Raw genomic sequence first — 27,868 nt, 5'->3', positions numbered from 1 at the left:
GGATGCTTTTCCGCAAAAGCACTTTTTGCGGAAAAGCATCCGTGGCCAATCAAGACACGGTTTTCCACAAAAAAGCCCCGATCGCCATTTTCGCAATCGGGGCTTTTCTGCGGAAAACAGTACTATGCTGTCTACACTGGACCTTTTGGGCAAAAGTCTTTCGGAAAAAGACTTTTGCCCGAACGGGAGCAGCATAGTTTTTCCGGAAAGGCACTGATGATTTTACATGAGATCGTCAGTGCTTTTCCGGAAATTCAAGTGGCTAGTGTAGACAGCTGGCAAGTTTTTCCGCAAAAGCAGCTGATTTTCCGGAAAAACTTGCCAGTCTAGACACAGCTGGGGTGTAAATCGTCCTTGCTTCATCCATGTCAACACCAATTTACATTTGCTAAGTATCCAGCCCACAGCCAGCCAATGGGGCAAAGATCAGTACCATTTCAGGGAGCCCAATCGGTGTGGGTATCAGGGCTAGGGCTGCAGCCTCCTTTGGCCACAGAGCATGGCATGGTGAGACTGTTCTTGGTGCGTACTCTGCAGCAAGACGCTGTGGTCAGTGGCGTCCTCTTTGGTTGCGGTCGAGGGAACAAGGTGGAAAGCAAGCAGCCATCAAGTGGGCCTCAGGGTGACAATGCAAGAGGTGGCTGGCAGGGCTAGTGTTCGCTGGTGCTTTTTGGCACCCACGATGTTGGTACGCTTTGCGCCAGCCGGGCTATTGCATGCTGGGCTAGAAGAGCTTGTGTTGTAATTAGAATCAAAGGACGCGATTTTATAGCCAGGGGTCCCTGTAAGCTGAGCACTTGAGCAGCCCCCCAGGAGAGATTCAGGTGCTGCCCAGCTGATTAGCAGAGCACCCACAACCAGCAGCAGGTGTTTCTACTGGTGGTGCACATCTGCACGTGCCTCATAACAAAATTTATTCGGCACATGGAAAAATTCCGAAGGAACATTGGTCCTAGCCATAACCTGTCCAGGAGTTGGAGTATAAATGGGCCAGGAGGAGGAGAAAGAAAAATGGAAAGAGATTCCTACCCCATCATTCCCATGGGACATTTCCAACCAGGCTGGGAAATCAGCAGTCAAACCGAATGTTGGGAATCATTAAAAAAGGGATAGTGAATAAGACAGAATATCATATTGCCTCTGTATAAATCTATGGCATGCCAACATCTTGAATACTGCGTACAGCTGTGATTGCCTCATCTCAAAAAAAGCTATCTTGGCATTGCAAAAGGTTCAGAAAAGGGCAACAAAAATGATTAGGGATTTGGAACAGCTGCCATGTGAAGATAGATTAATAAAACTGGGACTTTTCAGCTTAGAAAAGAAAAGACTAAAGGGGGATATGATAGAGGTCTATAAAATCATGACTGGTGTGGAGAAAAGGAATTAAAAAATTATTTACTTGTTCCCACAAGAACTGAGGCTCACCAAATGAAATTAATATGTAGTAGGTTTAGAACAAACAAAAGGAAGTTTTTCTTTACACAACGCAGAGTCAACTTGTGGAACTCCTTGCCAGAGGATGTTGTGAGGACCAGGATTTTAACAGGGTTCAAAAAAGAGCTAGATAAATTCATGGAGGTTAGATCCATCAATGTCTATTAGCCAGGATGAGTAGGAATGGTGTCCCTAGACTCCATTTATCAGAGGCTGGGAACGGGTGACAGGAGAGGGATCACTTGATGATTCTCTGCTTCGTTCATTCCCTCTGGGGCACCTGCCATTGGCCACTGTCAGAAGACAGGACACTGGACTAGATGGACCTTTGGTCTGTCCCAGTCTGGCTGTTCTTATGTTCTTAGAAATGGCTCTGGGCAGCAGGATTATAATTTGGGGGGTTCCAGTAGCTCCCCACCCAAGAACAGGACCACAGTGCGCTTAGGGCCGTACAAAACCCCTTCCCCAAATAGCTCCCGGGCTACCAAAGAAAGGGTTACATTGTCCCCGCCACTCAGACGAGGAACTAATTAAGTGACTCACATGCACAGTGTGTGGCCCTGGGGAATGAGGCCACCTTCCTCTCACAAGGAAATAGCAATTAGAAATGGGGGGTGGGGGAGAAAACGATCCCTCCTCCCCCATTGCTTCTCCCCCACAGCTCAGCACAGGCTTGCCTCCCCCCCCCCGTTGGCCAGCCCATGGCCCCGCCTAGGTCTAAAGTGCCCCAGGCCACCATCAAGTCTTGCTCTCTGCCCGTTGTCCAGCCCTTCCTTTCATTCCACCCTGGAACTGCTGTTGGGACTGGCCAGATGTGAACCAGAGCCATCGCACTGAGTGCAGTCTAGCCCTGAAGTAGCATCAAACTCAGGGAACTGGGACCAGCGTCACAGCGGTGGATCCAAACTCGCTCTGGCTGGGCAGGTGACAGGCCCATGCTGACCTCCTATGCACTTCCACCTTGTCATCTTGAGACCACAGCCCTTTCCCACCTCCCCACTCGCAGCAAGATCTCACCATATGCGTTGCTGCCAGAGCTGTGTAAAAAGGAATCTAGACTCCGGGAGCGGGCTGGCGGCGCTGGGGAATTCCAGTGATGCTCGGCTAATCCCCGGGAAGGACCAGGACAAGGCGCACGAGCATCAAACGTTTATTAGAGAGAGATGGGTGGGGAGGACGTTGTATTCCAGGAAGGACCCAATGCTGCGCAGACCCGCCTGAGAGAGGCTTGTGTACTGTTTCCTTTTTAATAAAATATTAACAAATAAATACTCAGGAAAAGCCGCAACTACAGCGAGAGGAGAGAGAGAAAGCACAAGACCCTACAGGGGAAGAGGAATGCATCTCAGGTAGATAACAAGGTTTTTTTCCTACGAGAATATGAAAAAATATTCTGTATAAAATAAAACCAAAGCCAGTTAAAAAGAAAGCCCTTTCTACTTTTCATCTTGAAACTTTCAACTGTTTTTGTCCAGAAGGATGTGATGGGGGAGGGGAGGGGAGTGTCAGAAGGGTGAATTACCCCGTGCACAAGCCTATGCATAAAATCACACATCATGCTGATTTTATGTTGATTACAAACCCCAGCTTTCCAAAGGACCAGTTTATAAGAACCAAGTCAATATAGAACAAGTCCCTTCCCTTCTGATAGCTGGGAATCGCTTTGCAGTAGTTTGCAGGACAACAAGAACACAATAATGACAGTGCTTGAAGGGGCATAAGACCGGCCAAAAATGTTTTTTTAAATTAAGGGAGACTGCCTATCTCCTAGATCCAGAAGGGAAGATCATCAAGCCCAGTCCCCTGCCTTCACAGCAGGATCAAGTACCACCCTTGACAAATTTTCCCCCCAAATGGCCTCCACAAGGATTGAACTCATAAGCTGCATTTAGCAGGCCAATGCTCAAACCACGAAGCTATCCCTCTGTTTAATTGAACAGGGTCATGAAGGGGGCTCACTTTAAGTACTGTCTTACCAAAGCTGCTGCTCCCAGGTTAAGAAAGATGCCACATGCAAGTTTTTGTAGGTCTCTTTCAGATGGAGGTGCCTTACACTACACTGAAACGTATGCACCATCCCTAGAGTCAAGGGTATGTCTAGACTGCAGGAGGCATAAGGGATCTGTCAAAAAAGGCTTTCTTTCTCGACAGATCTCCCTCTAGACTGCCGCTTTTTGGCCGATAAAGAGCTGTCGGCAAAAACAGTGGCCATTTTTATGCAAATTAGGCACAGGATATTTAAATCCCCACTTCATTTGCAATGTTGACCTGCCTACTCTGCATGCAGTCTAGACATTGGAGATGTTCTGTTTTACAAACTATTCCATTTTATGGATTCCTCAATCTCAAATTAGTTTATTAACTAGGGCATAAGTTCCCAAACTGGGGGGGCGTGAAGAAATTCCAGGGGGGGCGCGAGGGGACCCAGCCTCCCTCCCCCCCCCCCATCAAGTTTTGCTGCCCTGTTCAGTTCCTTTTTCCCTTTTTTTGCTCAACAAGTTTTGCTGCTATTGTGGGGAGGGCGTGAGGGTTTTTCAAAAATCAAAAAGGAGGGAGTCCTGCATTTTGCTTCAAAAAGGAGGGAGTGATACCAAAAAGTCTGGGAACCACTGTACCTCTGTCACATGAAAAAAATATGAAATGAATGATTTTTTCCTAAAAATTGACCATTTAAAAAAAAAGACCATTTCTTGACAGCAGCAAACAAAAACCCACCCTTTTTGTTCTCAAACTGTTAACCAGGTGTAGCAGAGGCCCTGCTAAAATCACAGGCGGCCCTGCTGTCATGTGCCTCTGAAGACAAGCCTGGCTCAAAGGCAATGCACCCATTCCCACGCCACTGCTCCATTTTGCATGGCGTTTCGGTGGCGCATTTAAAACAATACACGATCACTGAAATGCACCCATGGGGACGTTTCCCGCCCGCTGTGCATGTAGGCATTTTAATGCCGTGGACCTGGTCATGGACAGAAGAAATGTGAGGTGTTACTGAAAACTGATTATTTTAATGAAAACCTCAAAGTTGTCTCTGTTAATAGTTTTCACAGGGAAAAATAAAACCCATCCCATGTAGCTCCTGGTACCAATCAGTGTAAATTGGTCACAGGGGGAACTTAACCCAGGAACCTGAGAATTTAAGGGAGCTGTTCAGGGTGGGTTACACGGGGCTTTGTGCACGGGGGTGAATTCCACCCGGAGGTGGGGGGAGATGAAAGTCAGTTCTCCTTTTGCCCACTGTTCAAGTACATTCCGAGCACGTCACTTACAGCCCAGGAAACTGTGGATCCTGCCCTCGTTTAGAAAGATCTCTGGCCTCTGTGGCAGGTGGCTGCTACTCTGTTCGTCCCACGGGAGCCACAATTTTTGTCTACATGGGAAAGTTGCCCCCTGCCTGAGGACGCTCTTATTCCGGCTAGAGAGCATCCACAAAGGGGTTTGCGCCAGGTGAAATTCTCCCTTCTAGTTAAGCCTGTGCAACTGTCAGACGATCTCCCCGGATGGTGTGCAGCTGGCGGGGGGGGGCGGGGAGGGCTCTCCACCAGCCCTGCTCCGGAGAATGAGGAATCAGGCGTGCGACCAGAGAGCACTGCACTACAGAGTGCCACGCCGTACATCTGGGAGAACCCAGGGAGCAGAGCACAGTGAAGAGCAACCCCGTGGCTGCTCTAACTTACATCAAGCGCTGGGGAAAGCACTGGAACACGAGGAGGGCAAAGCTACATTACCCCGTCCCCTCCCCAGCCCTCTGCCAAGTGCAGGGACTGAATAACTCCAAATCAGGCCTTGGGAACAACGCTGCCAGACATGCACCTGCATGTCAGAACTGCCGAACATTTTGGCAGCTGTTGGATAAATCCATGGGCGGAGGGAACGCCAATGGATTTCAAGGCATTTGCGGCCCTCCTTGTCTTAACCTGGCTCAGCTCATGCAGAACTTGCAAATCAGGACCCTCCGCCCAGCAAATCCCAGGCTGCCAAGTCACAGCTTGATCCCCGTGACTTCAGGGGGAACGCTGGGTCTGCTCGGGCACACAAGCCTGATCCAAAGCTGGCGGCACGTTGGCTTTGGCTCAGGGCCATCTCCCAGCAGAGCACAGACGGGCATTCTCCAGAACCCTCTGAGAACTGGCTACGTGAGGGGGTCCTTCCCCAGCCGGGGGCAGACGAGGCAACCCCCCCATCGCAGGGAGTTACAGCTTCATTAGCATCACCTGTGCCTGAGGTGGAGGCGGATACACTGTGCCCCTCGGTCACCTGCTTGGACAAGAGGCTAGGAGGAGTCCACATTGTTCTGTGGGTGGCCTAGAGCCATCGGCGCATGGACAACGAGAGTCTGTAATAGGGGCAGGCAGGAGGTGAGGGAAGAAGATCAGCTGATAGCGGAATGGGAAGTGGAGCAGCGCCGCTGGTCTGCATCATGTAAACGGGGTATTCTGGAGTCCGGCGGAGTGGTTACAAAGGTCGGCGGAGAGGCTGAATTCGGCAAGTGGGGCAGGGCCAGGAGTACCAGCTGCTGCCTGGCGAGCGGATCACTCCCTGACGTAGATCCTTGTGCAGACCACGTCGTCGGCTGTCATGGTCTGGAAGAGCAAGAAGGGGAATGGATGAGGGGAGCAGACACCAGAGAGGACGGTTTAGTGCTGGGTCCCAGAGGGTCTGTCTGCACTGCAGCGTTCCAGCCCAGACCCCCTCTTCCAGCCACACACCAATCCCTCTGACTCAGGCCAGCTAAGCAAAGCGGGATTTGGGTGCAAAGTCCACCATTTTTCAGAGGGTGGGGGCTTGCCAGACTAGTGTCCTAGGAATCCAACACCATCCCATGGGCCCAACTAGCCAACTGACCCCAGGAAACAGGCAGCCCCCTGGTTCAAGTGCATCGGCTCAGCGTTACGCCCTGCCCTGTTGTTCCCACAGCAGACTCGCAGGCAGATTCTCAGCACCCCATGGGCCGGACCCTCGAAGGATTTTAGGCTCCTAATGTCCACTGAAGGCAACGGGAGCTGGGTGCTTAAAAATCTGTCACGCCGGCTGGGAGATCTGTCTGGACTCCTGCACGGCTAATTGCTGGCCCCCACACCAGCATGGGCCCGGCAAAGCCACGACGCACGGCGCTTTGCAGCAGCGCTGCGGCGTATCCCGCTCCGAAGCAGCCGGGCTCCCTCCTGCCGGGGCGCTGCTGGTCTGTACTGGGAAGGTGAAGTGCCGTGGCTTCGCAAATGGCTGGAACCGGGGCAAATTGCCGCCACAGGTCAAGCTGTGAGAGGCTCTTGTTTGCTCTCCTGAGGGCGGGTGTGAACAAACCCACCCTGCCCTGTCACCTCTACACCTCAGGCAGCTATTTACACCAGTGCCAGCTGGGAGCTGCGGGTGTAAACGACTGCACGAGGGGCAAAGTACTGGAATCAGGCCCCGCCCCTCGCCCAAAGTCCTGTCCCAGCATGCCCTGGGCTGAGCGCGACCCCTGGGGTAGAGTCTCTGAGGGGGAAGCTGCTGGAAAGCCCTGGTGGTTTGCAATGTAAACAGGACCCTCTCCCAGTAAAACCAGTTTCACTGGGCCACCTCCTTCCCAGAATGCTTTGCTTCAAATGATGCGGTACCCTGGCCACTCTCTTGAGGCACTAGGGAATCCCTGCCCAGATTTTCCCAGAATGCACCTGGCAGGCAGCCGCCCCACACACATGGGGTGGCTCATAGTTGCGGCCATCTGGCCCCTGCTTAGAAGCTGGTTACAAAACACCATTGCCGCTGGAGTGTAGACAGGCATCCGCTCCGTGGGCAGCCCTTGCGTTCCCTCCCAGCGGGCGCGTAGCAACCCTGCGCCAGAAAGCAAAGGGGAGTCAGGGCCACGGGGCGTGGGGTTAACCCTTGGCATGCCGAGGCCAGCCTACCAGAATGAGCTCTCCGTCATTGGTCATTTCCCTGGACCAGCTGGTCTTGGGCCCTTCCCCCTTCAGCAGCCTTTGTTCGCACACCATTTTGTTCTCACTTTCCCATTTGGCCAGGCTCTGGAAGGCAGAAAGGAAGGAAGGAGGAGATCAGTGCAGCCGCCAGAGAGAGGCGTTTTCAATAACAAAGCCCCCGCCATCAGGCAGGGCTCGTCCATCATGCGCTAGGCGGGCCCAGCCCCTGACAAGAGGGAGGCAGGCAATTTGTTCCACACTCCAGTGCAGCCTGACAGTTGCCTGAGCTCATCCATCATTGGGAAGGATGCTGGGAAGTGCAATGCCGAACAGCAAGGAAGAAAGCAGCCCCCACCCCTGGCGGGGGAAGGGGATAGACTGCTAGCTGCAGTGGTGTGTGTGTGTGTGTGTGTGTGTGCGCGCGCATGTGTGCGTGTGCGTGACAGTGAACAACTGCAGGCCAGAGTGTGTGTATGTGTTTCCCATACTGAGATGGAATCCGTGTGTGTGTGTGTGTGTGTATGAATGAGTGAGTGACAGTGAACAACTGCAGTTCAGAGTGTGTGTATGTGTTTCCCATACTGAGATGGAATCCAGGTGTGTGTGTGTGTGTGTGTGTGTGTGTGTGTGTGTGTGTGTGTGTGTCTGTGTGAGTGAGTGACAGTGAACAACTGCAGTTCAGAGTGTGTGTATGTGTTTCCCATACTGAGATGGAATCCAGGTGTGTGTATGTGTGTGTGTGAGTGACAGTGAACAACTGCAGTCCAGAGTGTGTGTATGTGTGTCCCATAATGAGATGGAGTCCAGGTGCGTGTGGTGTCACACCAAGTGACTGTAATCCAGAGAGACAGAGAGTGTGCAACAGTGTGCTGCAGTCCAGACGTATGTGTCTGACGCTTGTTCCGTGTGTGTGTGTCTGTAACACAACAAGCTGCAGACTGGCACCCGAGGGGTGTCGCACAGCATGAGCTGCAGTTCAGGGGTGGGTATATGTCAGACTGAGTAAGCTGCCCCTTTAAGGCTATGTCTACACTGCGGCGCTATTTTGGGATACTGGAGGTATCCCAGAATAACTATTCCGCATCTTAGAGCACGTCCATTATATCGAAATATAACGGGCTCGCTGTTCTGACGTCCCTGTAAACCTCATTGCACGACGGTTAAGCGTCATTTCGGAATAGCGCCTTATTTCGAAATAAGTGCTGTATAGACAGCACCAAATTTCAAAATAAGCTATTTCGAAATTACCTCGAAATAAGCAACACAATTTGTATAGCGTAAATTGCGTCGCTTATTTCGAGGTCATGGTGCTGTGTAGACATAGGCATAAACCAAGAGCAGGTAGCATGGAGTGAGGGGGGAGAGGAGGTTATGTGACAAAATTCTCCCTGGACCTCATGGCAGGGCAGCCACCGGCAAAGGTCAGCCGTCCCAGGGAAAGAAGCCGAGCCAGGACACTGTGGGGAACACCAGGAACCCAACAATAGGCCGGATGGATGAGGAGAACAGTAAACACCCTTTGTTTTTGTCCTGGCATGGAGCGCAGGGGCCGTGCAGGGTTACAACGGGGCCGGGGGGAGAGGCTGTGGCGGGGGGGCGGAGAGGGCAGACAAATACCAGCTGGCATCGGGCCAGGCTCTGTAGAGTCTCTCCTGCATCTATTAAGGAGGAAAGTCTGCTCTGATATTTATTTGCGTGGAGCTAGGAAGATAATGGGACAGGACACCTTGCATTGGGGCTTCTACAGCATCAGCTTATGACCCGTCGTGCTCCCGGGCAGCGCTTTTATCCTCCACCGGGACACTATCTTGTGATACGTCACCCTAACCGCGGATCCCTACGCCACTTCCACGGATACCCAAGGGACTATTTTACCCATCTTCTCTAGGGGCACGGCTAGACACCCTCTTTTTTCAGAAAAAGCTACGCAAAATGTGCTCCGCATTTTGTGTAGCTTTTTCCAATTATTTTGTCAGAAGAGGCTTTTCTGACATTTGGCCCATCTAGACTGGGCCAAATGTCGGAATAAAGCCCTCTTTCGGAAGCCCCCCTTATTGCTAGTGGAATGAGGAATACAGGGGCTTCCGAAAGAGCACGCTGGCTCTTCCGCAAATAAAAGCAGAGGAGCAAATGCGTTCCATAGATATGGAACAGTTTTTAAAACTGTGGGCTACGTCTAGACTGGCATGATTTTCCAGAAATGCTTTTAACGGAAAAGTTTTTCGTTAAAAGCATTTTCGGAAAATCGCGTCTACAGTGGCAGGACGCTTTTCTGCAAAAGCACTTTTTACGGAAAAGCGTCTGTGGCCAATCTAGACGCGCTTTTCCGCAAAAAAGCCCCGATCGCATTTTTGCGATCCGGGCTTTTTTGCGGAAAACAAATCTGAGCTGTCTACACTGGCCCTTTTGTGCAAAAGTTTTGTGCAAAAAGACTTTTGCCCGAACGGGAGCAGCACAGTATTTCCGCAAGAACACTGACAATCTTACATGAGATCGTCAGTGCTTTTGCGGAAATTCAAGCAGCCAGTGTAGACAGCTGGCAAGTTTTTCCGGAAAAGCGGCTGCTTTTCCAGAAAAAGTGGCCAGTCTAGTCACAGCTGTGTAGTCTAGACGTACCCTAGCAGAAGTGAAGGCTGAGCAGTGGTAGAGGATGTGGTCATTATGGGACAGACTCGGCCCTGCTGCTGACGAGATGGGCTGCCATCTTTAGGGTTGCCAGATGGTTTCAGAAAAAATACCAACAACAACAACAAAAACACCAGGAAAAGTTTGTTGAAAAGTTTGTTGAGAAACCAAAAAAAAAAAAAAAAAAGGACACTGTGGCCCCTTTAAATACCACGTGAGGCTTTTCGGCCCTAACAGGCTGCCATCTTGCCTCCCTGCGCCAAGTCAGACAGCCCTATGGAACCCAGTAAGCACTAGGGTTGCCAGGCTGCCTCCGGTATTGAGCCGAACAGCCTGGGATTTTCACCTCCTGGCTGGGAAAAAAAATCAGAAAGTACCGGACATTTTAGGTGTCCGTTTTTTTCTGCATTTTTTAACCAGACAGGAGGCGAAAATACCGAACTGTCCGGTTCAATACCGGACACCTGGCAACCCTAGCCATCTTGCGACTCAGTGCTCCACCCCCGCCTCTCCAGGGTGTATCTGCCCCACCGGCAGGATTACCAGAGGGACTATTTTCTCTCACCCCATTAGCAGAAGCAAAACCGTAACAAAGACTGAGCCACAGAGAAAAATGTGACGCTCGTGCTACCGGCTCAGGCCTGAGCTTCCCTGACTTCTCTCCACCTTCCTCCCAAATAAAACAAACAGGGCTGAACTCCAAAATGCCTGAAGCAGCTCGCCCTACCTTGCAGGGGCGCCCATCCACAGTCTGCTCCTCAAACTCTTCCCCGATCTTGAAGTTGATCTCGGTGGTGCGCACCGTCGTGAAGGTCTTGATATAGAAGGTCTCGCCGTCTTGCTTGATCTCCACGGCCGGCTTGGAGGCTGCAGCCACCGCGATCTTCCTCAGCATCACGTTGACACCTGCCAACGAGACGCCGTCAGGCCACCTCGGGGAGAGTTTGGGGAGGAAAGAGGAACAAGGCGCCCGCTGGGAGATTAGGGGTGGGACTCCCATTTTCACAGCCCTCAGGATGCTGGGGATAAACTGGGCTAGGGGATAAAGCACCAGCATGGGACTCAGGAGATCAACTTTCAGTATCCCAGTGCTGCCACCAGCTAACATTCTGCCACTCTGTGCCTCAGTTTTCCTCTATGTAAAAATAAGAATGATAATGCTTCTTTGTCTGGTCAGACAGAACTCCTCAGGACAGGTGCTGCCTTTGTGCAGTGCCTGGTATCAGTATTCCCTGTATGCTGGGCGCTGGTGCGGCCACTCAAGTGCCACCCAGCTGATTAGCAGAGCGCTGGGGTTTTGTTTCTACAGGTGGTGCACATTCCCTCATTCCTCGGTGCACAGAGAACAATTTATTCCGCAGCTGGATGGAAAAGATAAGAGGGAGCATTGCCCGGCATGATGGGGCCTTGGTATCACTTGGGGCTTCTAGGAGCCATGGTTATACAAATTGTTAGGGGGCCAGAACTCACATGTACTAAAGTGTGTGGGTTAAATCCTTCCCCTAGGTGAGAAAGGGCAGCCTGAGCTTTAGAGACCCAGTTGAGATCCCAGATAAGCCCCCACGTGGATTTGAACCTGGGACCTCTGTATAGGAGCCTCTACCCTTTGAGCTAAAAGACAGCTGGAGACAGAAAGGAGAATGTGCAGCAGAGGGTTTAGGACACACTGTTGAGCAGTTCCAAAAATCTCCAGGAGGGGGCAGTGGTAAACCCCCCCCTTCCCCGCAATAGCAGCTTTGTTACAGGAAAAATCCTGAGAAAAGGTGGCAATGTGGGGGAAACAATGCGGCAGGAGACAGAATTCTTGTAGCCCCTGTTACTTAATCGGCGCAAGAGCCAGAGTGGGGGAAACACGAGAAGCCTCCCAGCCTGACAAAGACAACAAGGGGGAGCCAGTCCTAGACAAAGGGATGTCATCTTCCTTTGAGGACAGCGCTACAGGAGAATGAGGCCTTTGTTAGCCTGCCGGGCAGAGCTGGTGGTGGGAACTCGCGCAGCTTGCGGGACGTGGGAGAACATTTGCCACCCCCTTGCTTAGATCCGGGCAGATAAAGAGGGATTCCCTACTCGTGTCTAGACAGGTTAAGAAGGAACCTTTCCTCCTACCCCATACAGACAAGTAGGGACTGATCCCTGGCTCAGGTTCCCGCATTTCCCAGACTTAAAGAGGGAAGATAAATGTCGGGAAACATTCAATCATGTCCCACCACATGGCAGGGCTAAGGTTTTTTGGTGCTGACCAGGACTTAGGATAAGTGATGTCGCCCCCACAGCTGTGTAAACACCATGGAGTCACACCTGCTTTGCACAGGATAGGCAGTGTGGCCTAGTGAGCCGCCCGTGGGCCTGTGACACAGCAGAGCTGGATTCTGGGCGTGACACTGAGCCGGTAAGTCCCTGCTCTGTGCCTCAGTTTCCCCATGTGTAAAAGCGAGGTAATGGAACTAACCCCCTTTGTGAAATGCTTTGAGATCGCCAAACACTCAGAGCGAGGGGATGTCGTTAGAGCATCAAGCCATCTGACCCTCTCTAGCCGCAGGGATGTTTCGTTGGCGTGAACTCAGCTCAGAGGTTAAGTGACTCTCCCAGGCGCATAGCAGGGAAGTAACGATCTCTCCCGCGGGGAATGTTTTATTGTTTCTGAAAAGGCTGTTTTGAAACCTGACGTTGTTCCAACTTCTAGCGCTGCCAATTCTGCCTTTATTTTATTTTGGGGCTCCTCAATTGCTTGATGCCAACAGAGATGGCTGTGATTTTATTAAGGGTGTGGTGAGGGTTCAGCTTCTTATAAAAATTGCTTCATGATGTGAAGTCACAAAAATAACAATTCTGGCATATGACAGAGCATCTTTTATCCGGCATGAACTCAGGGTAATGGATATACTTGGATTGCTTCACTCGCCAGTGTGCTGGGGCAATGTCTGGGGGAGGGAACATGACAGCTGTTGCACAGCATGCATCAGTGTGACCTAGGGGTCACTCAGCTCACACGGAAATGCAGCCACTTCTGGGGTGGGCCATGACCAAGCTTTAACAGCGCACAGCAACACCACGCTGCACAGCCATTGAGTGGAAGGAAAGTAAAATATGCCATACCGGCAAAATTCCAGGGGGAATTTTAGGGCCACCTGGACAGCCACTGGGCCTGGCATTTGACAACAAAGTTTGTGAAAAGAGCTGTATAGAAGATACTCAGTAGCCAGAAGCTGTATGGGACTTGTTTTACATTGCACCATGGAACCTGCAGTAGCACAGCGCCCCCTAGCATTAAGCTGGGGCATTGACACACAAGGAAGCACGCCCCCTACTGAATCACCCACCCTGCTCCCTGCGGCACAGCACCCCCTAGTGCCTCTACGCTCACTGACGACGAAGACACACCCGAGAGCTCAGACTAAGATGGAGAACAAAGAGCTTTCTAGACATTAATCCTTTTTGCCTTGTGAGGGAGGGAAATGGTGCCATCCCCATTTTACAGAGGGGGGAAACAGAGGCAGCAAGTGGTCAAGGCCCAGATTTTCAGAAGCCTCCTCTTACACTGAGCGCTGGGCCTGAAGCACACGGGGCCAGACTCTGGGAGGTATATGGAGTGACAGGTGTTGTGCAACCTGGATAAAACCAGCGTCTAACCTTGGGCGCCCTACAAGAAAAGGGACTGATTCTTGGGGCTCACCCAGATGAGCCCGGGGACAGCTGGTGCCAATGAGGAGCTGACCCGGACCCCAAGACGGGCCAGGAGATGCTCTTTGGAAAATGCAGCTCGGTCGCATTGAGACCCAATCACCAGTTTTTTCCAATGAAGATTCTGAACTGGCCCTGCTCATTAGGGCTCAACCATCATACGATCCACCAGCAAACAGCGTTTGAGGCAGGAGCTTTGATATCCCGAGATCCAAGCTCCAGGCATTCCCCTCCTGAGTCCTCCACTCCAGTCCCCTCGTCTCACACCATGTTGATCTGTCATTCCCCTGGGTTCCTGCCATATTGCAACAGACTCTTTACATGCCCTGGGCTTGCCTATACTAGGGATGGAAATGGGTAACCAGTTAACCAGTTACCCGGTAGGCAATCTTACCGGGTGATGCTTACCAGTAACCAGTTAACCAGAGCCCAACCCAGCCAAGCAGCCCCCTCGGCACGGGCGGTTAACCAGTCAAACATATTGTTTAACTGGTTAACATTTTAAATGGGATTTAACAGCCCTCGTCTATACAGGGAAATTGACCGTCCTCCAAGCAATTTTTATTCCAGGATAATTTCTGCACTTTGGGAGTGAAGTAAACTAACCCAAATTAAGGCTAATTTTATCCTTAGAGAACCTGTAACCTGGTTTAAACATCCACCTTTAGTAAGCTTTATTTGCAGGGGGTCATTCATGGGGGTTATGTGGCATTTGGTAGGGCATTGCCCAGTCTCAAGATACTTGTAGCTCTTCTTAAATCCCCAGCCCCCGGAGTCCTGTGATAACATGAGACTTGGACCTGATCTACACTCCACGCTTAGGTCAACCTGTCTAGCCGGTAGTGCAGATGCAGATAGGACAATAGAAGAATGCTTCTGTCAACCTAGGCATGCTTGCTGAGGGAGGCAGGAAAACAGGAATTACACGTGTAGCTGCATGTTGCAGTGAAAAACCGGCTGTGTCCAGACTTCTCTCTGTGACACATGGCTACATGCCACTGGGAAGACTGAGACAGTGTAGAAAGGCTCCGACAGCTCCCTGCTGTATCTGGCTCTTTTTTGAACCCTGTTAAAGTCCTGGTCTTCCCGACATCCTCTGGGTCTCAGCCCCGTTCCTTGGGGGGAAGAGTCCTCGGGCCTGCTATGAACAGTCCCTCAGCAGATGGCTGGGGGCTTCCCAGGGCTGGGACCGGGGGCAAAGCCATGCAACTGATGCCTTTGCCCCTGTTATGACAGGGAGGAACCGAGACCCTGCGCTGCCCATGTGGCAACACAAAACCCACTTCACCGATGCACCAAAGAATATCTGCACAAATGGAGAAGGGGGTGGGTGCGGGTGGGCTTTGGAATTTAGGATCTGCCCCTGGACACACAGCCTGCAGCTGGAGCCAGGGGATGACAGGACCAGATCCAACATCTCCGAGCGCAAAATGCTCGCTGCCCACACCAGCCACCCTGCTGCAGAAACTGGCCCCATTCCAGATGCCTTCAAGAGGCTGCGTTTCCCTTCGGGCTGGGGCAACCCACTGGGGAAGGCACCAGCTTCAGGGTACATTCCCTCGACCCCCATCTGGCTGACAGCTGGTCCTTTGTCACCCGGCATGGGGGGAGAGAGGTCTGATCTGACAGCCTGCTCCGGAGGGCGAGTCACTAGCAGCTCGGGGAAGTCAGGGTGAGGGAGGTGGAAGGGGCAGTGTGGGACACAGGATCATGGACACTGACAATGGAGAAGGGTTTGGAAAGGGTGATTGTCTCTCCCTCTGTCTCTTGGGTTAGGGGCAAGGGAGGGCAAGACAGAGCCAGATCCCCAGCAGGCGTAAATCAGAACAGCACCCGAGCAGTGAAGAACCAGGTTCCCATAAGCAGAAGGGCTTGAGACGCTGAGGGTTGTAAGCAGCCTGGAATATCCTCCACATTACTTTGCTGCCTGCATTGCTGGCAGCAGCTTGGGAAGCAAGGGGAGCAAGGAGCAATTAGAGTCCAATGAGGCGGGAGCTCTGACTTCTAATCCCCTCTCTGCCGCTGACTGACCATACGGCCTTGAGCCCATCACCTTCCCCCTCCCCGTGCCTCGATTTCCCCTCGGCCTTCTCTACTGCAACAGCAATGTTCCTCCCAAAATGTCGCAAGAGCCATGGAGGAAAACTTGTTATAGGTGGAACGAGAATGTCTCTCGGGTGATGACGACCGTACGCAGGCAAAGGAGAATGTCGTGTCATCTCCAAAAGAGTCAAATCAATGGGAAAACTGGAAGATCAGAACAAACCCAACTCTTCACACTCCCTCTCTGAAATCTACAAAGTTACCCTGCACAATGAGATCACCCCAGCACTGCAGTGCCCAGAAAGGGCAGGTTCCCAAGTCACAGCTAGACTCCAGGTTCACAACACCGCCCCTGGGGAGCATCAGCATTAGCAGGTGGCGTGCACCGTGTAAGATCACTGGGTACCAGACAGCCGTGCCAGGCTGCTGCCATAAAAACTGATCATGATTCCCCAATTGTGAGACTTATGAGAGCAGGATCAGGGCCCTGGGTTTCCCTGATGGAGCCTCGTGCTGCAGCAGCAAAAGGACCCCAGCTGCAAATTAGCCCCAGTGGGGCTCTGTTTGGGCACCAGCAGGAGTTTAAACTCTTCTCCATTACATGCTCTTGGGGCTCAGCTGATCCCAGGCTACACTTGCTGAATAAAGGAACAGTGAGACCTGGATCCCGGCAATCCGGCCAGCATGATGCTCGGGGATGGGTAAACACTTTATTATTGCTATTGCAGTCATGCCAAAGGGACCTTGGTCAAGAGAAGAGAGCCCATTGTGCCGGGCGCTGTGCAGACACACTGCAAGAGGCCCCTGCACCAAAGATTTTGCCATCGAAAGGCAAAAAACATTATCATACACAGCTCCCCCTCACACTTCTATGAAGCTCTCTATAAAGGAAGGCAGCATTATCTCCATTTTACAAATGGTGAAACTGAGGCATGGGGGGGTGACCCGCCCAGTGTGATCCAACAAGCTGGGGGTAGAAGAGGGAACAGAATACCGCACTTCTGAGTCCCAGCCCAGCTCTCCCCACTACGCCACACTGCTCTCAAGAGAAACCAGAGTAAGAGGAGGTTTAGTCTCATTTTACAGAGGAGGGAAACTGAGGCATGTGAGACTATAGTGACTTGATGAGGGTCACACAGGGAACCCAGCATAGGCATGGGATGTAGGGGTGTGGGACCTGCTGCAGCACCCCTCGTTGTGGGCATCCCAGCCTCATTCCCCTGCATTTCCCATGTTCCCAGCTACTGGCCCCATACCCCTGCTGCCCAGGGGCTTGGCTGCTCAGCCTGCTGTTCCCCCGGGGCTCCACTTTCAGCCCCGGGTCCCACTCAGCTGTTGGCTGAAGGGTCTTGGCTGCTGGCCCTGGCCCCACATGCAGGGTCACGCCCAGTTGCCGGGCCTGGGATCCTGGCTTCCAGCCCCATATGCCGGTCCCTGTTCTAAGGCGTGGTGAGGGGCACAGACACAGGTAGAGGGGGTGCAGCTCAGCTCCCTGGCTCCAAAAATTGTTCCTACGCCACTGAAATCCAGGGCAGGGCTGAAAACAGAACCCAGGTGTCCTGGGCTCAAAACTACAAGCCCATCAGAGACGTGACTCACACTCTACATTGACCGTGTGGGCTCAGCAGCCTGCCAACTATCTCTGAGCGGGGGAGGAGGGGAGGCCTCGCGTCCCACTGGTCTCTCCAGGGAAGAGACCATCAGTGGTGTGGGAAGCGGAGGGGGAGGTGACGGATTTCCCCAAAAGTTTCCAGGGTGACATTCACCTGTAGCCATTGTGCCAGGACCCCAGCCCTAAAGAGCTCGCCCTCTGAGCCAGGGATAGGCAGCCTTTTTTGGATGGGGGGCTGCTGACGCACAGAAAAATCAATCCGGGGCCACGCACAAGCGAGGAGCCAAAAAAACCCACAACCAAACCCTACATACACACCCTCACGGACAAGGCCCCCGGCTGAGGAGAAAGACACTCCCCACACATCAGGGGGCCTAGGTAGGGATGCCAGATGGTTTCAACAAAAAAGGACACACTTGACATGACATCCCAATCGACGTGACATCTCATTTAGAAATACCCGACATTTCTATTGTCTCAATTTTTTCCTGAACAGGAAAGCTCAAATACTGGAGTGTCCGATTCAAAGCCGGACACCTGGCAACCCTACACCCCGGCTAGTAGATTTTGTGTGTTCCAACCCCACCGTGGGACAGCCAGGGGGATGAAGCCCCAGTGCAGGCTCCCCAATGCTGGGGGGGGAGCCCCGAGCCACGGGGACCAGAGCCAAGCAAACCGGGGGCGGCTTCCGGCCCCCAGGCCTTAAGTTCCCCACCCCTGTCTAAACAGACAAGTGAGCCATACAGGAGGGGGAAGTGAAGAACTCAACGCCCCGGTCTCCAGCCTGCCTGTGATCTCCAGGCTCCGGGACATTGGGGGGCTCACCAAACGGAGGCTGCCAGAGGGTGGAGCAGGCAGCTGTGCCCCCACTCGACCGATGCGCCGCCCGCTTGGGCCTTGGCGAAGGATGCAGACACGTTCCAACGCCACCAGGCAGAGGCAGCCATGCAGCTCTGAGAAATCTGCCCTCCCACTTCCTCGCGGGCGCTCCCTCGCCGGGGTCCTGGGCGCAACGTTCTCCCTGAGGCTGCCGGATCCGGTTAGCGCTGCAGACAGAGCCACTGTCTTCACGGCTCCGCCATCCACCGCGGGGGAGCCAGAAATCCCAACCCTGCAACAGCTCGATGGCTGTCTGGTTTGCTCACGGCCACGCGCCAGCTGCCACGAATCAGGCTAGCAAAGGTTCGGACAGGAAGCCTTGCTGTCCCGGGAACAGCTGCATTGTTCCTGGGCGAGGCAGAGGGCTCTCCCCGCGGACCTGCTAGCCTTTGAGTGCAGGAGGCCACAGTTCAGAAGCCTGGGTTTTCTCCTGATGTCTCAGGGGACAAGCCCCAGGCCTGAGCATTAGACACACACACAGACACTTGTTGGCATTCCCATCGCCACACAATACAGGCCTGTCTGGGAGCAACGCAGTGCCCTGGAAGCTGTCCCAGTCATTGTTTCCATTCCATTCAACGTATTGTGCGGTTAGGAGCTCACACACAGAGGGGCCAGGCAATGTAACATCAGGTGCTGAGCCCCACCGCCAGAGACACCCCTTTGTAGGGGGAGACACCAGGCAATTCTCACACCTCTTGGCAATGCCGCATGATCCACGATCGAGCCTGTGGAACTCATGGCCACAAGATACTGCCGAGCACTGTCCCTGTAAGGGGAGCGCTCGGGCTGGCACTCGAGAGAGAGTCAAGTGTCGCCCCGCTGATTAACAGAGTGTCCACATCTGGCAGCATGTGCTTCCATTGGTGGTGCACATCCACACATGCCTCAGTGCACAGAACAAATTTTATTCCACACATGGGTGGGAAAAAAATAGAAGGAACCCTGCTGCCGAGGCCAAGAGCTTAGCGCTATTCAGAAGAGACACATATCTGGGTAATGAGAACAGCCAGAGTTAGAAAGGGAAGGATTTAAAAGAGGAAGCCAGAGCTTAGACATAAATCCTCAGGCATCAGCGAGGGAAGTTTCTCTGTGCAGAAGTTATCGCAATCGTTTTTATTGCTGGCCATCGTAGACAGGACACTAGGCTAGATGGATGCTCTGGTTTCACCCAGCCTGGTCATTCCTGGGTGCCTCTCTCAGAAAGTTTCTCTCAAGATTAATCAATTTTAAAACCAGAAGTGACCTTTACAGTCATCTAGTCTGACTCTCCCAGCACAGGGCAGAGGGGCCTGGGTCTCACCCCATCATTAGCTGCTTTCTCTCTTGCTCTGCGGCTGGACTGAACAGGTGACAGATCGGTGGAGGTGGGCTGCCTTCACATCTGGGGAAATTCAAGCCCAGATGTGCCGTCCTAGTTTAATGATTTGCAGAAAGAACAGCGCCCCTTTGGGGAAGAGAAAGAGAATTTTTTTTTTAAACGGTGTGCCCAACCCATGGGAATTGACTTCCAGTATCAGGGGTTCTGCTTGAAGCCTCGGCTCCCGGAGACAGGTGAGGACCTCGGCTTTCATTTGAAAAGAAACATGTAAACCTCTGGCGGGCAAGAGGAAGCTTTCAAACGGAAAGGGAGCGTTCCCCTAAAAGCGGAGAAACCAGAAAGCAAAGATTATCGGCTTTAAAAAAAAATCTCACTAGTTTTGACATCCTTGCTCATGAGTTTCACACTCGTGGGGTAGCCCTGGGATGCTGTCGCACCCATCCCTCCACGCTGGGCCCCCAGATCAAACAAACGATTGTGACTTTCCAAAATTCTTGACCTTGTGTATTACACGTTGATCAGAATTAATCCCACATTTACCCCTTGCCTGCCTCTGAGACCCTCGGTGTTTTACTACACTAGGAAGCGAAACCGACTAACCGAGTTCAACTACCTAAGCTGAGCCAAACGCAAGAGGCGAAACAGCGTGAGCCAGGGGAAGCAAGGCCAATCTTTACATTTCATGGCTCATTATTTTGAGTGTCCCTTCCTCTTTACAGCTGCTTGGTCCCCCCACAAAACAGTAGGGGCCGGGAGAAATCAGCTTCGCTTCCTGCAGCTAGGATGCCAATGAAATCCCAGGCCTGATAAAAGTCGGGACCCCTGTTGGCTTTGTGGGAAAGCCCAAGATTTACTCTATCAGCTGGCAGATTTATTTTTCTGCAGAGGTTTCTCCAGCGTCTGGGAGTTTCAGCTTCGGAGACAGGGAAAGGGGGGGTTGGAAGGGGAGAGAACCAAGTGAAACATAAGTAAGTGATAATTATACTGAACTATTTGTTACATATCCTCTAACCTGGAAAATATTCTGCTCCGCTAGCTTCTCCAGTCACTAAGAAAGGGTCACGCGGAGGGGAGAGGGAGCAAGCTGGGGAAACGTGGGGCTCCTTCACCCCACTGCCTGAGGGTTTGGCTGGAACCTAGCTGGTCTGATCACTTGTGTATTTCGGGGCAGATCCTCCAAAAGGCCCATAAGTCTGCGGCTCGCATTGTTCTCCGTGGCGGGGGAAGGGCATTCCCCATTGTCCTCGGTGGTGGGGAGCGGGCCTCTCCATTGTTCTCCAACAGTGGAGGAGTAGGCCAGAAAAAGGGGATTTTTCCTTTGTTCTCTAACGTTCTGCATTGTTCCCCAGCGGAAGCTCCCGCATGCCAAGCGCTGGGACATTGGACCCGAAAGGCTTGTTCCGACACCCGGGGCCATTTCATCTTCAAGGGGGTCGATCCTGTGGGAAGGCATTTGAGACCCACTTGCAGCATGAGGGGTGCCCCACCTTTAAATTCCCAGGATCACACCAGGAGCCCAGATGGCCCTGAACAGCCTGGATCCCAGCTCCCACACAGCCACCCCCCATACAAATCTTTTTTTTTTTTGGTGGGAGGGGGGCCTGTCTCTTTAAGAACACTCTGCTCCCTCTCCCTCAGTTCTCCCCACACCTTGCACAAGCAACACACTTGAAGCTGCGCCCACTTCAGTGCAAGAGGGTGGAGAGTGGCACGCCGGTGGCTGCCTACAGGAGATTATTCCATCACAAGGGGCGCTATGATCCAGTGGGCAGGAGCCCTGGGTGCCATTCCCCGCTCTGCCTCTGCCGCCTTCGGCAGCTCACTTCCTCGCTCAGTGCCTCGGTTTCCCCACCTGGGAATGGGACAGAATCCTCCTGAGCCACATTGGCAGATGGGTGTGTGGACGGGAGAGGAAGCTTGGGCTCAAAGCGGAGTCCAAGCCCAGCTTTATATACCGGAACAGTACGTCTACACGGCAATACAAAAAGCAAGTCCTGGAGCCCTGATCTGCTGACGCACGGTCACAGGGCTGGGACTGAGGAGCAGAAAGCTGCCATGCAGAGCTTCTGACTGGTGGCCATCTCCCTCCCGGTGTCCCGAGCCCCGGCCCCGGCCAGACCCTGAATGTCCACCCTGTCCCACGAGCCCAAACGACCAGCAGCCTTTTAGTGCAGTGTAGACGTACCCTTACAAGGGCGGGCAGTGTCCCATCCCCCATGCTAATGTGCTGGGTTCCTTAGTTGCCAGTGGCTAGAGCACACGGAGAGGTTTATTACTCTCTCTCTGAAGCCGGTTTTAAGTGAACAGACCGGGCGCCACCAGCAGAATCTCACGCCTTTGAGATCCAGAGCTCCCGGGTCCCACAGCCGCAGCCAGTCCAACCAGCAGTATCATCAGCACCTTAGCCTGGCCGGCAAAGACCCTCGCCAGAGGCCACCAGCTTCCTAGTGGAGGGGGCTCTTCAGAGAGCAGAAAAACACGGGGCCCCTGGAGGCTGCGTTAACACAGCCCCTCTGGAACTCGTTCGCACTTTTCACCACCCACTCTGCAAAGGAGAGAAGCATCCTGAGACCCCCTGTAGAGACAGGGAAACTGAGGCAGGAAGCAGAGACATGATTGACCTGCCAGTTCACTTGTAGATGCACGACTAGCAACCGGGTTTCCCGCGCACCAGTGCAGGGCGCTGTCTGCTACGTCAACTTGCCTTCACCCAAGCAAGCAGAAGGTCTGTCAACACGGCTGGGGGCTAGTCCACGCAAGGCACCTCAGATTGTGGGGCTGTTTCACAGCTGGGATCAGGCTGGTGTGTGACTCTGGGACCCTGTGAGGTGGGAGGGTCCTGGCCTCAGCCTGGGCCCATGGATCTGCCCCACAGCTGCAAGCCAGAGTTGGCTGGTACTTTGCTGTGAAGACAGACCCAAAGGAAATGCCCCAGCCAGGGCCGGTCCACGCTGGCAAGGCCAGTCCACAATGGTGCCCGCGGGAATGTATGGTTTGGTGCACCTGGTCCTTATGGGCATGGGGCCCCCCATTTCTCCTGGCCCCCATGTGTAAAGCACCCCCCCATTTCCCCTGACCCCGGTGGGGCCCCCTGGCCTGTGCCCCCTTTGCCCCTCACCTCTGCACAATGCTGCCTTCACCCCAACCCACCCCCAAATGCACAGCTCAGGATGGGGGAGCAAATGAGGTATCCCCCCTGAAATCCAGCCCCCAGCGCCCAGCAGCAGTGCACATCGTTGTGTCTTCCACCTTGTTTGCAAGAAAAAGCCAGGAGGGAGAGAGGACAAGCCCCCTCCTCCCTTTGCACCCCCCCCCTTTGCCCCATACTGCGCCAGGGCCAGGGCAGGACAGAACACCACAGGGGGAGGCTCCCGCTGGTTGCTCTGAGGTTAGTCCCAGCAAGACCTGCAGCAGCTCAGCAGGGCACACGCTGGCTCCCAAATTGCATCAAGCATGCCGCTACCAAGAGCTACAGCCAGTCCGTAAATACCCCAGCGGGTGGCAGGGCCAAGCAGTGCTCGGCCTGATGGGCAGGGAAGGAGGGATGCAATCGACGGGGGGACACACGCCGCCAAGCGCAGAGGGCCCGGGGGCTCTGAACCTCCAGGCTCAGAGGGGCCAGGGACTCAGTCCTGGCACAGACTAAGCCCTGGTGGTGTGGGAAGGAGCATGGAGCAGCAATCTGAACAGAGAGGTGGGTACCAGATTCCTAAGTTCTTCTCCTGGCTCTGGGAAGGGACATAGAGCGGGCGGCGGGAGGACTGCGTTTTCTTCCTGCCATGGTTCCTGACGAGCAGTGTGGCCGTTAGGCGAGCTGCTGCCCCCACCCCACCATCTGGGCCTCGGTTTCCCCATCTGTAAAATAAGGATAACCCTACTCGGGTGCCGTTGTCAGGCAGGGGGAGACCCGTGGATGAGAAGGGCTGAGCATTGTCAGTAATTCAAGCCGGTCTCACCACGTCTGTAATGGATTAGGGAGCCCTTTTTTGGTGTGGGTGTGTTTGGAGGAGGATTATAGATCATTATCGAAAGGGGTTTTCATGCTGGCTCCTGCTTGTTTGTTGCAGATGCTCTGCCTACCTGCCTGCCGCATGTGGCAGGGTGTCCCCGATCACTCACACACACACACACACACACACAGTCCCAGCAACCCTCCCCCACTCCCTGGGCGGGTGGGGAGGTTCGGTGGCCAGTGATGTGCAGGTCAGACCACAGGATCATGGTGGTCCCTTCTGAGCTTCAAGACTGAGTCTGGAACACCCAACAAGCAAGGGAGAGTATTGTCTATGGGGGCCAGGGGCGTGTGATGGGGGCAGCCCACTTCCCCCCTCCCATTCCCATGGAGCCCCCAGACTTTAGAGGGGCTTGGGGCAGAGCAACTGAATCTTCACAGAGATGACAAGGGGGCTAAAGAGCCATTCCAGACCCCAGCAGACCCCTGAATGCTGGATCCAGACCGGGCCACATGACCACCCCCTCCTTCCCTGTGGCTTCACAGGCTATTTTTACCCCACCCCACCCTGTAGAATTGAAGAACCAACTCCTTTTGCCTCACACCCTCCTCCAGGGAGCTGTGTTGTTTGATGGGGAAACTGAGGCACAGAGCCACAGCTCCCAAAGCACAGGCTGAGCTCCTCACAGAGCCCATCCTGCCTCTCTCCCTTGTGTGTGCTTCGCTCCCGCACACGTCACCCCACTCAGCTTTTTAATCCCTGCCTCTGAAGATATGTGGGGCTAGTTGGAAAGTCCCAGATCCCTCCCACCACAGCCCTGGCGGGATGCACCGGGCAGGCAGGATCAGAGCTGAGGCTGCACTCCTGGGGCATCCTATGCCCAGGCCTGGCAGCAAACGGCCAGAGGGAACCTCCAGGCTCTGCCTCCCATGTAGGAGAATCCCGATTCAACTACCAGGGGCTCTGCTCTGCATCCCAACCGGACGATCTGCAAAGCGGATCATAGCTACCACATCCAGGGTCAGTCCTAACCTAGCCATCTCCTGCTGCTTGTCAGCAAGGATCCACTGCCTTGTAGATCAGACAGGAGCGGGGGCTTGGTCGGCGGGGAAGGGCACTGGCAAGGGAAGCCAAAGGACAGAACCAGGGAAAAGGGGGTGAAGCAAAAAGGGGAAAATTCCCTGCTCCCATCAGGCAGCTTGGTCCCCCCTTCACTGGCTACTGCAGCCAATTCCTCCACTCATCCACCAGTGGGTTTTCAGGGGCCACTCCTGATCCATACCAGTGGGTAGGGAGAATCAGGCTCAGCACAACCCAGCAACAGGCGCCTTCTGCACCACCACGGGCCAGATCCTGAACTCCTTTGCTTCCCCCCCTCCCCAGTAAATTCAGAGCCGCTCCCCTAAAGTAATTCCAGATTGACACCATCCCGGGAGTGGAAAAATCACGGGGAAGTAAACCACACTCTGTACGATCTCAGGGCTGGATTGCTGGCCTCAGTTTCCCCCCTCCCCGTGTAAATCCAGAGGCTGCAGGTATAGGCAGTGGATTTACCCCAATTAGGGTCAATCCGAAGCAATTTCACAAAGGGGCGGGACGGCTGGTGGCAACCCAACAGAGGTACTCCCGATTTGAGGCGCACCCGCCTCAGCCCGGAGGCATTCTACCGAGCTCAGCCGGCAGCGGAGTGACTCCGGATTCAGGCCGGCGCTCGGAAGCGGAGAAGGCGGCCCCGGCGGGTCAGTTTCAGGGCGCCCAAGGAGACAGCCGTGGGATGACTCAGGAGGCAAACCTCCCCCGATGATGCCGACGCCGGGGTCGTTTTAAGCAGCTGGCTTGTCCCACACTGAGTCATCGGCTATTTCTCAACCTCCCCCCGGCTCGAGCTGGCGCTCCCCAGGCCAGGAGGGATCGGGGGGGGGGGGGGGGAAACAAAGCGCCCCCGACTCACCCAAAACTTTCAGCAGCTCCTCGAAATTCTCCGAGTGCTTCATCTTCCAGTTGCCGGAGAAGTTGGGCATCTCGGAGGGGAAGGAGGCAGAGCAGCCGAGAAAGGCACCACGCGGCTCCTAGCCCTGGCGAGTCACTTACTAGCCCCTGGCGCCTTCGCTCCCCCCGAGCCTCACGCCCCTTCCCTCTGGCTGGTTCGCCCGGCTTCCCAACCCGCATGCCCTGCGCTCCCTCTGCTGAGTGACTGGCCCTGCTCCCTCTGCTCTCCAGCGCTTTCTCCCTTTATGTGTCAGCTCCCTAACTTGTCCCTCCCCCTGGCCTCGGGGAGGGGAGAAGTGTGTCTCCAGTCTCACCTGCCGGGGGGGGGGAGGGTAGCGACTGATCCCCCCCACCCAGAGGAGAAAAGCCAGTGTGGGTGTCTTAAACAGCAGCCCAGCTGCCTGGTTTACAAAGCCTCTGCCTTCCCAGCCACCCAGCAGCCAGGACTGTGTCTCCATTTTCACCCCAGGCCTGGGGCATGCGCTCCCATCCCACCCCCATCTCCTCTCCTTTGGGCCCTTTGCTCCTTTCTGGGGCCAGATTCCACCCATCACAGAGCTCCCCCACCCAGGAACAATTCCACGACCGCTGAAGGAGATAGTCTGGATTGAAATCCGTGGAAATGCGGGCGTGACGCCACCACTCTGACTGGGACAATGACTCCTCTGGCAACGGGGAAAAAGGAATGTGTTCGTGTGTTTGGCGGTGTCAATCCGGAGTCACTCCACTGGCATTGGGAGCTATTCCAGATTTACATCAATTTAACTGACAGCAGAATCTGGCCTGTAGGAAACAATCAGGACAGACCAGGAGGGCAGGATGAGATGGGATAATATCAGTACCTCATTCCTATAGCAAAGGTGCCACCGTCAATGTTCCGTTTAATCTTTTCCATCCGTGTGCAGAATAAATTTTGTTATGTGCACCGAGGCATGTGTCAATGTGCACCACTGTTAGAAAAACACCCAGTGATGGGCGCTCTGCTAATCAGCTGGGCAGCACTGGAATTTTTCCTGAGCGGCCATAGAAGTGTCCTGCTTTTAGGGAATGCTAGTCACCGTGTTAGTCTGTATCTGCAAAAACAACAAGGAGCTCCATGGTACCTCAAAGACAGACAGATTTATTAGGGCATCACCTCTGGTGGGGAAAAACCCTCCTGACGAAGTGAGTTTTTGCCCAAGAAAGTTTACGCCCAAATAAATCTGTTAGCTTTTACGGTGCCACAGGGTTCCTCGTAGTTCCTATATAGCACTTCTCATCCAAGGGCTGAACAAAGAATCATTGTATTGGTAAGGAAACTGAGGCAAGAAGGAGGGGACTGGAAGGGACATGCCCAAGGCCACTCCAAAGATCAGTAGCAGAGCTGTGAATCGAACCCATTGTTTGTGACTCCCAGCAACAAGACTTTCCTTCTTAACTCTCTGACTCTGCTCAGCTCCTGAATCCAATTGGCTGATAGTTGCAAGGGTCTGAACCCAGAGAGGTTCTGACCAAGCCATACCCCAGCCTGCCCCAGATCTGTGGGAGTATTAGGATCCAAGCCAAATCTCCCCACACATACACAGCCCCCAGACAAGGTGCTGCAAAAATCAATATGGAAGCTGGAGCCAGGTCTGGAAGTCCAGATCCACATTCCAAAACTCCCCAGAGTCCCAGGGGGGTTGGGTCCCAGGTTTTTTGGCTCTGATGCTTAAAACGATACAGGCCACCTGCAAAACCTGGGTTGGATTTAAAAAGCCATGACATGAGGATCTGGGGTTTGGGTTCAGGCCCATCACAACTAATACCCCAGTTCTACCCCCATCCAGCTGCTACATACCAGCACACGGCAACTCTAGGGGCAAAACCATCTCTTGCCAGTGAACCCCTTCAACATTTTATTATTGACTTCAATGGAGCCAGCATTCCGCTTCTTCTGACAGAGGTAGGGCAGCTTTGTGGGCAGGCCCTTACCTGGCACTCAGCAGACTAAGCGTTCAATAAAAAGCCTAGGTCTTTTCAGCTTAGAAAAGAAGAGTCTAAGGGGGGGATAGGATAGAGGTCTAGAAAATCATGACAGGTGTGGAAAAAGTGAATATAAGAACTAGGGGTCACCAAATGAAATTAATAGGTGGCAGGTTTAAAACAAATAAAAGGAAGTTTTTCTTTACTCAGCGCACAGTCAACCTGTGGAACTCCTTGCCAGAGGATGTGGTGAAGACTAGGACTTTAATAGTGTTCAAAAAAGAGCTACATAGATTCATGGAGGTAGGTCCATCAATGGCTAGTAGCCAGGATGGTGTCCCTAGCCTGTTTGTCTGTAAATGGGTGACAGGAGAGGGATCACGTGAGGATTACCTGTTGTGTTCCCTCCCTCGGGGGTATCTGGTATCACTGTTGGCAGACAGGAGACTGGGATGGATGGACCTTTGGTCTGACCCAGTCTGGC

The 27,868-nt window shown here is 53.5% G+C and overlaps 1 protein-coding gene across 1 annotated transcript; it reads right to left on the bottom strand.

Moving 5' to 3' along the window:
• Window positions 1–2,571: 2,571 nt before the first annotated feature.
• CRABP2 (cellular retinoic acid binding protein 2) lies at window positions 2,572–25,669 on the bottom strand. Its single transcript, XM_006113892.5, has 4 exons — window positions 25,403–25,669; window positions 10,690–10,868; window positions 7,326–7,442; window positions 2,572–6,017 (listed from the first exon to the last, which is right to left on the bottom strand). Exons 1-4 carry the CDS (start codon window positions 25,470–25,472, stop codon window positions 5,967–5,969), a joined length of 417 nt encoding a protein of 138 aa, XP_006113954.2. The 5' UTR covers window positions 25,473–25,669; the 3' UTR covers window positions 2,572–5,966.
• Between the last annotated feature and the right edge of the window lie 2,199 nt (window positions 25,670–27,868).

This window comes from Pelodiscus sinensis, chromosome 22 (genome assembly GCF_052426305.1).
Source record: "Pelodiscus sinensis isolate ZL-2025 chromosome 22, ASM5242630v1, whole genome shotgun sequence".
Lineage (NCBI taxonomy): Eukaryota > Metazoa > Chordata > Testudines > Trionychidae > Pelodiscus > Pelodiscus sinensis.
This window is presented reverse-complemented; position numbering and strand designations above follow the sequence as displayed.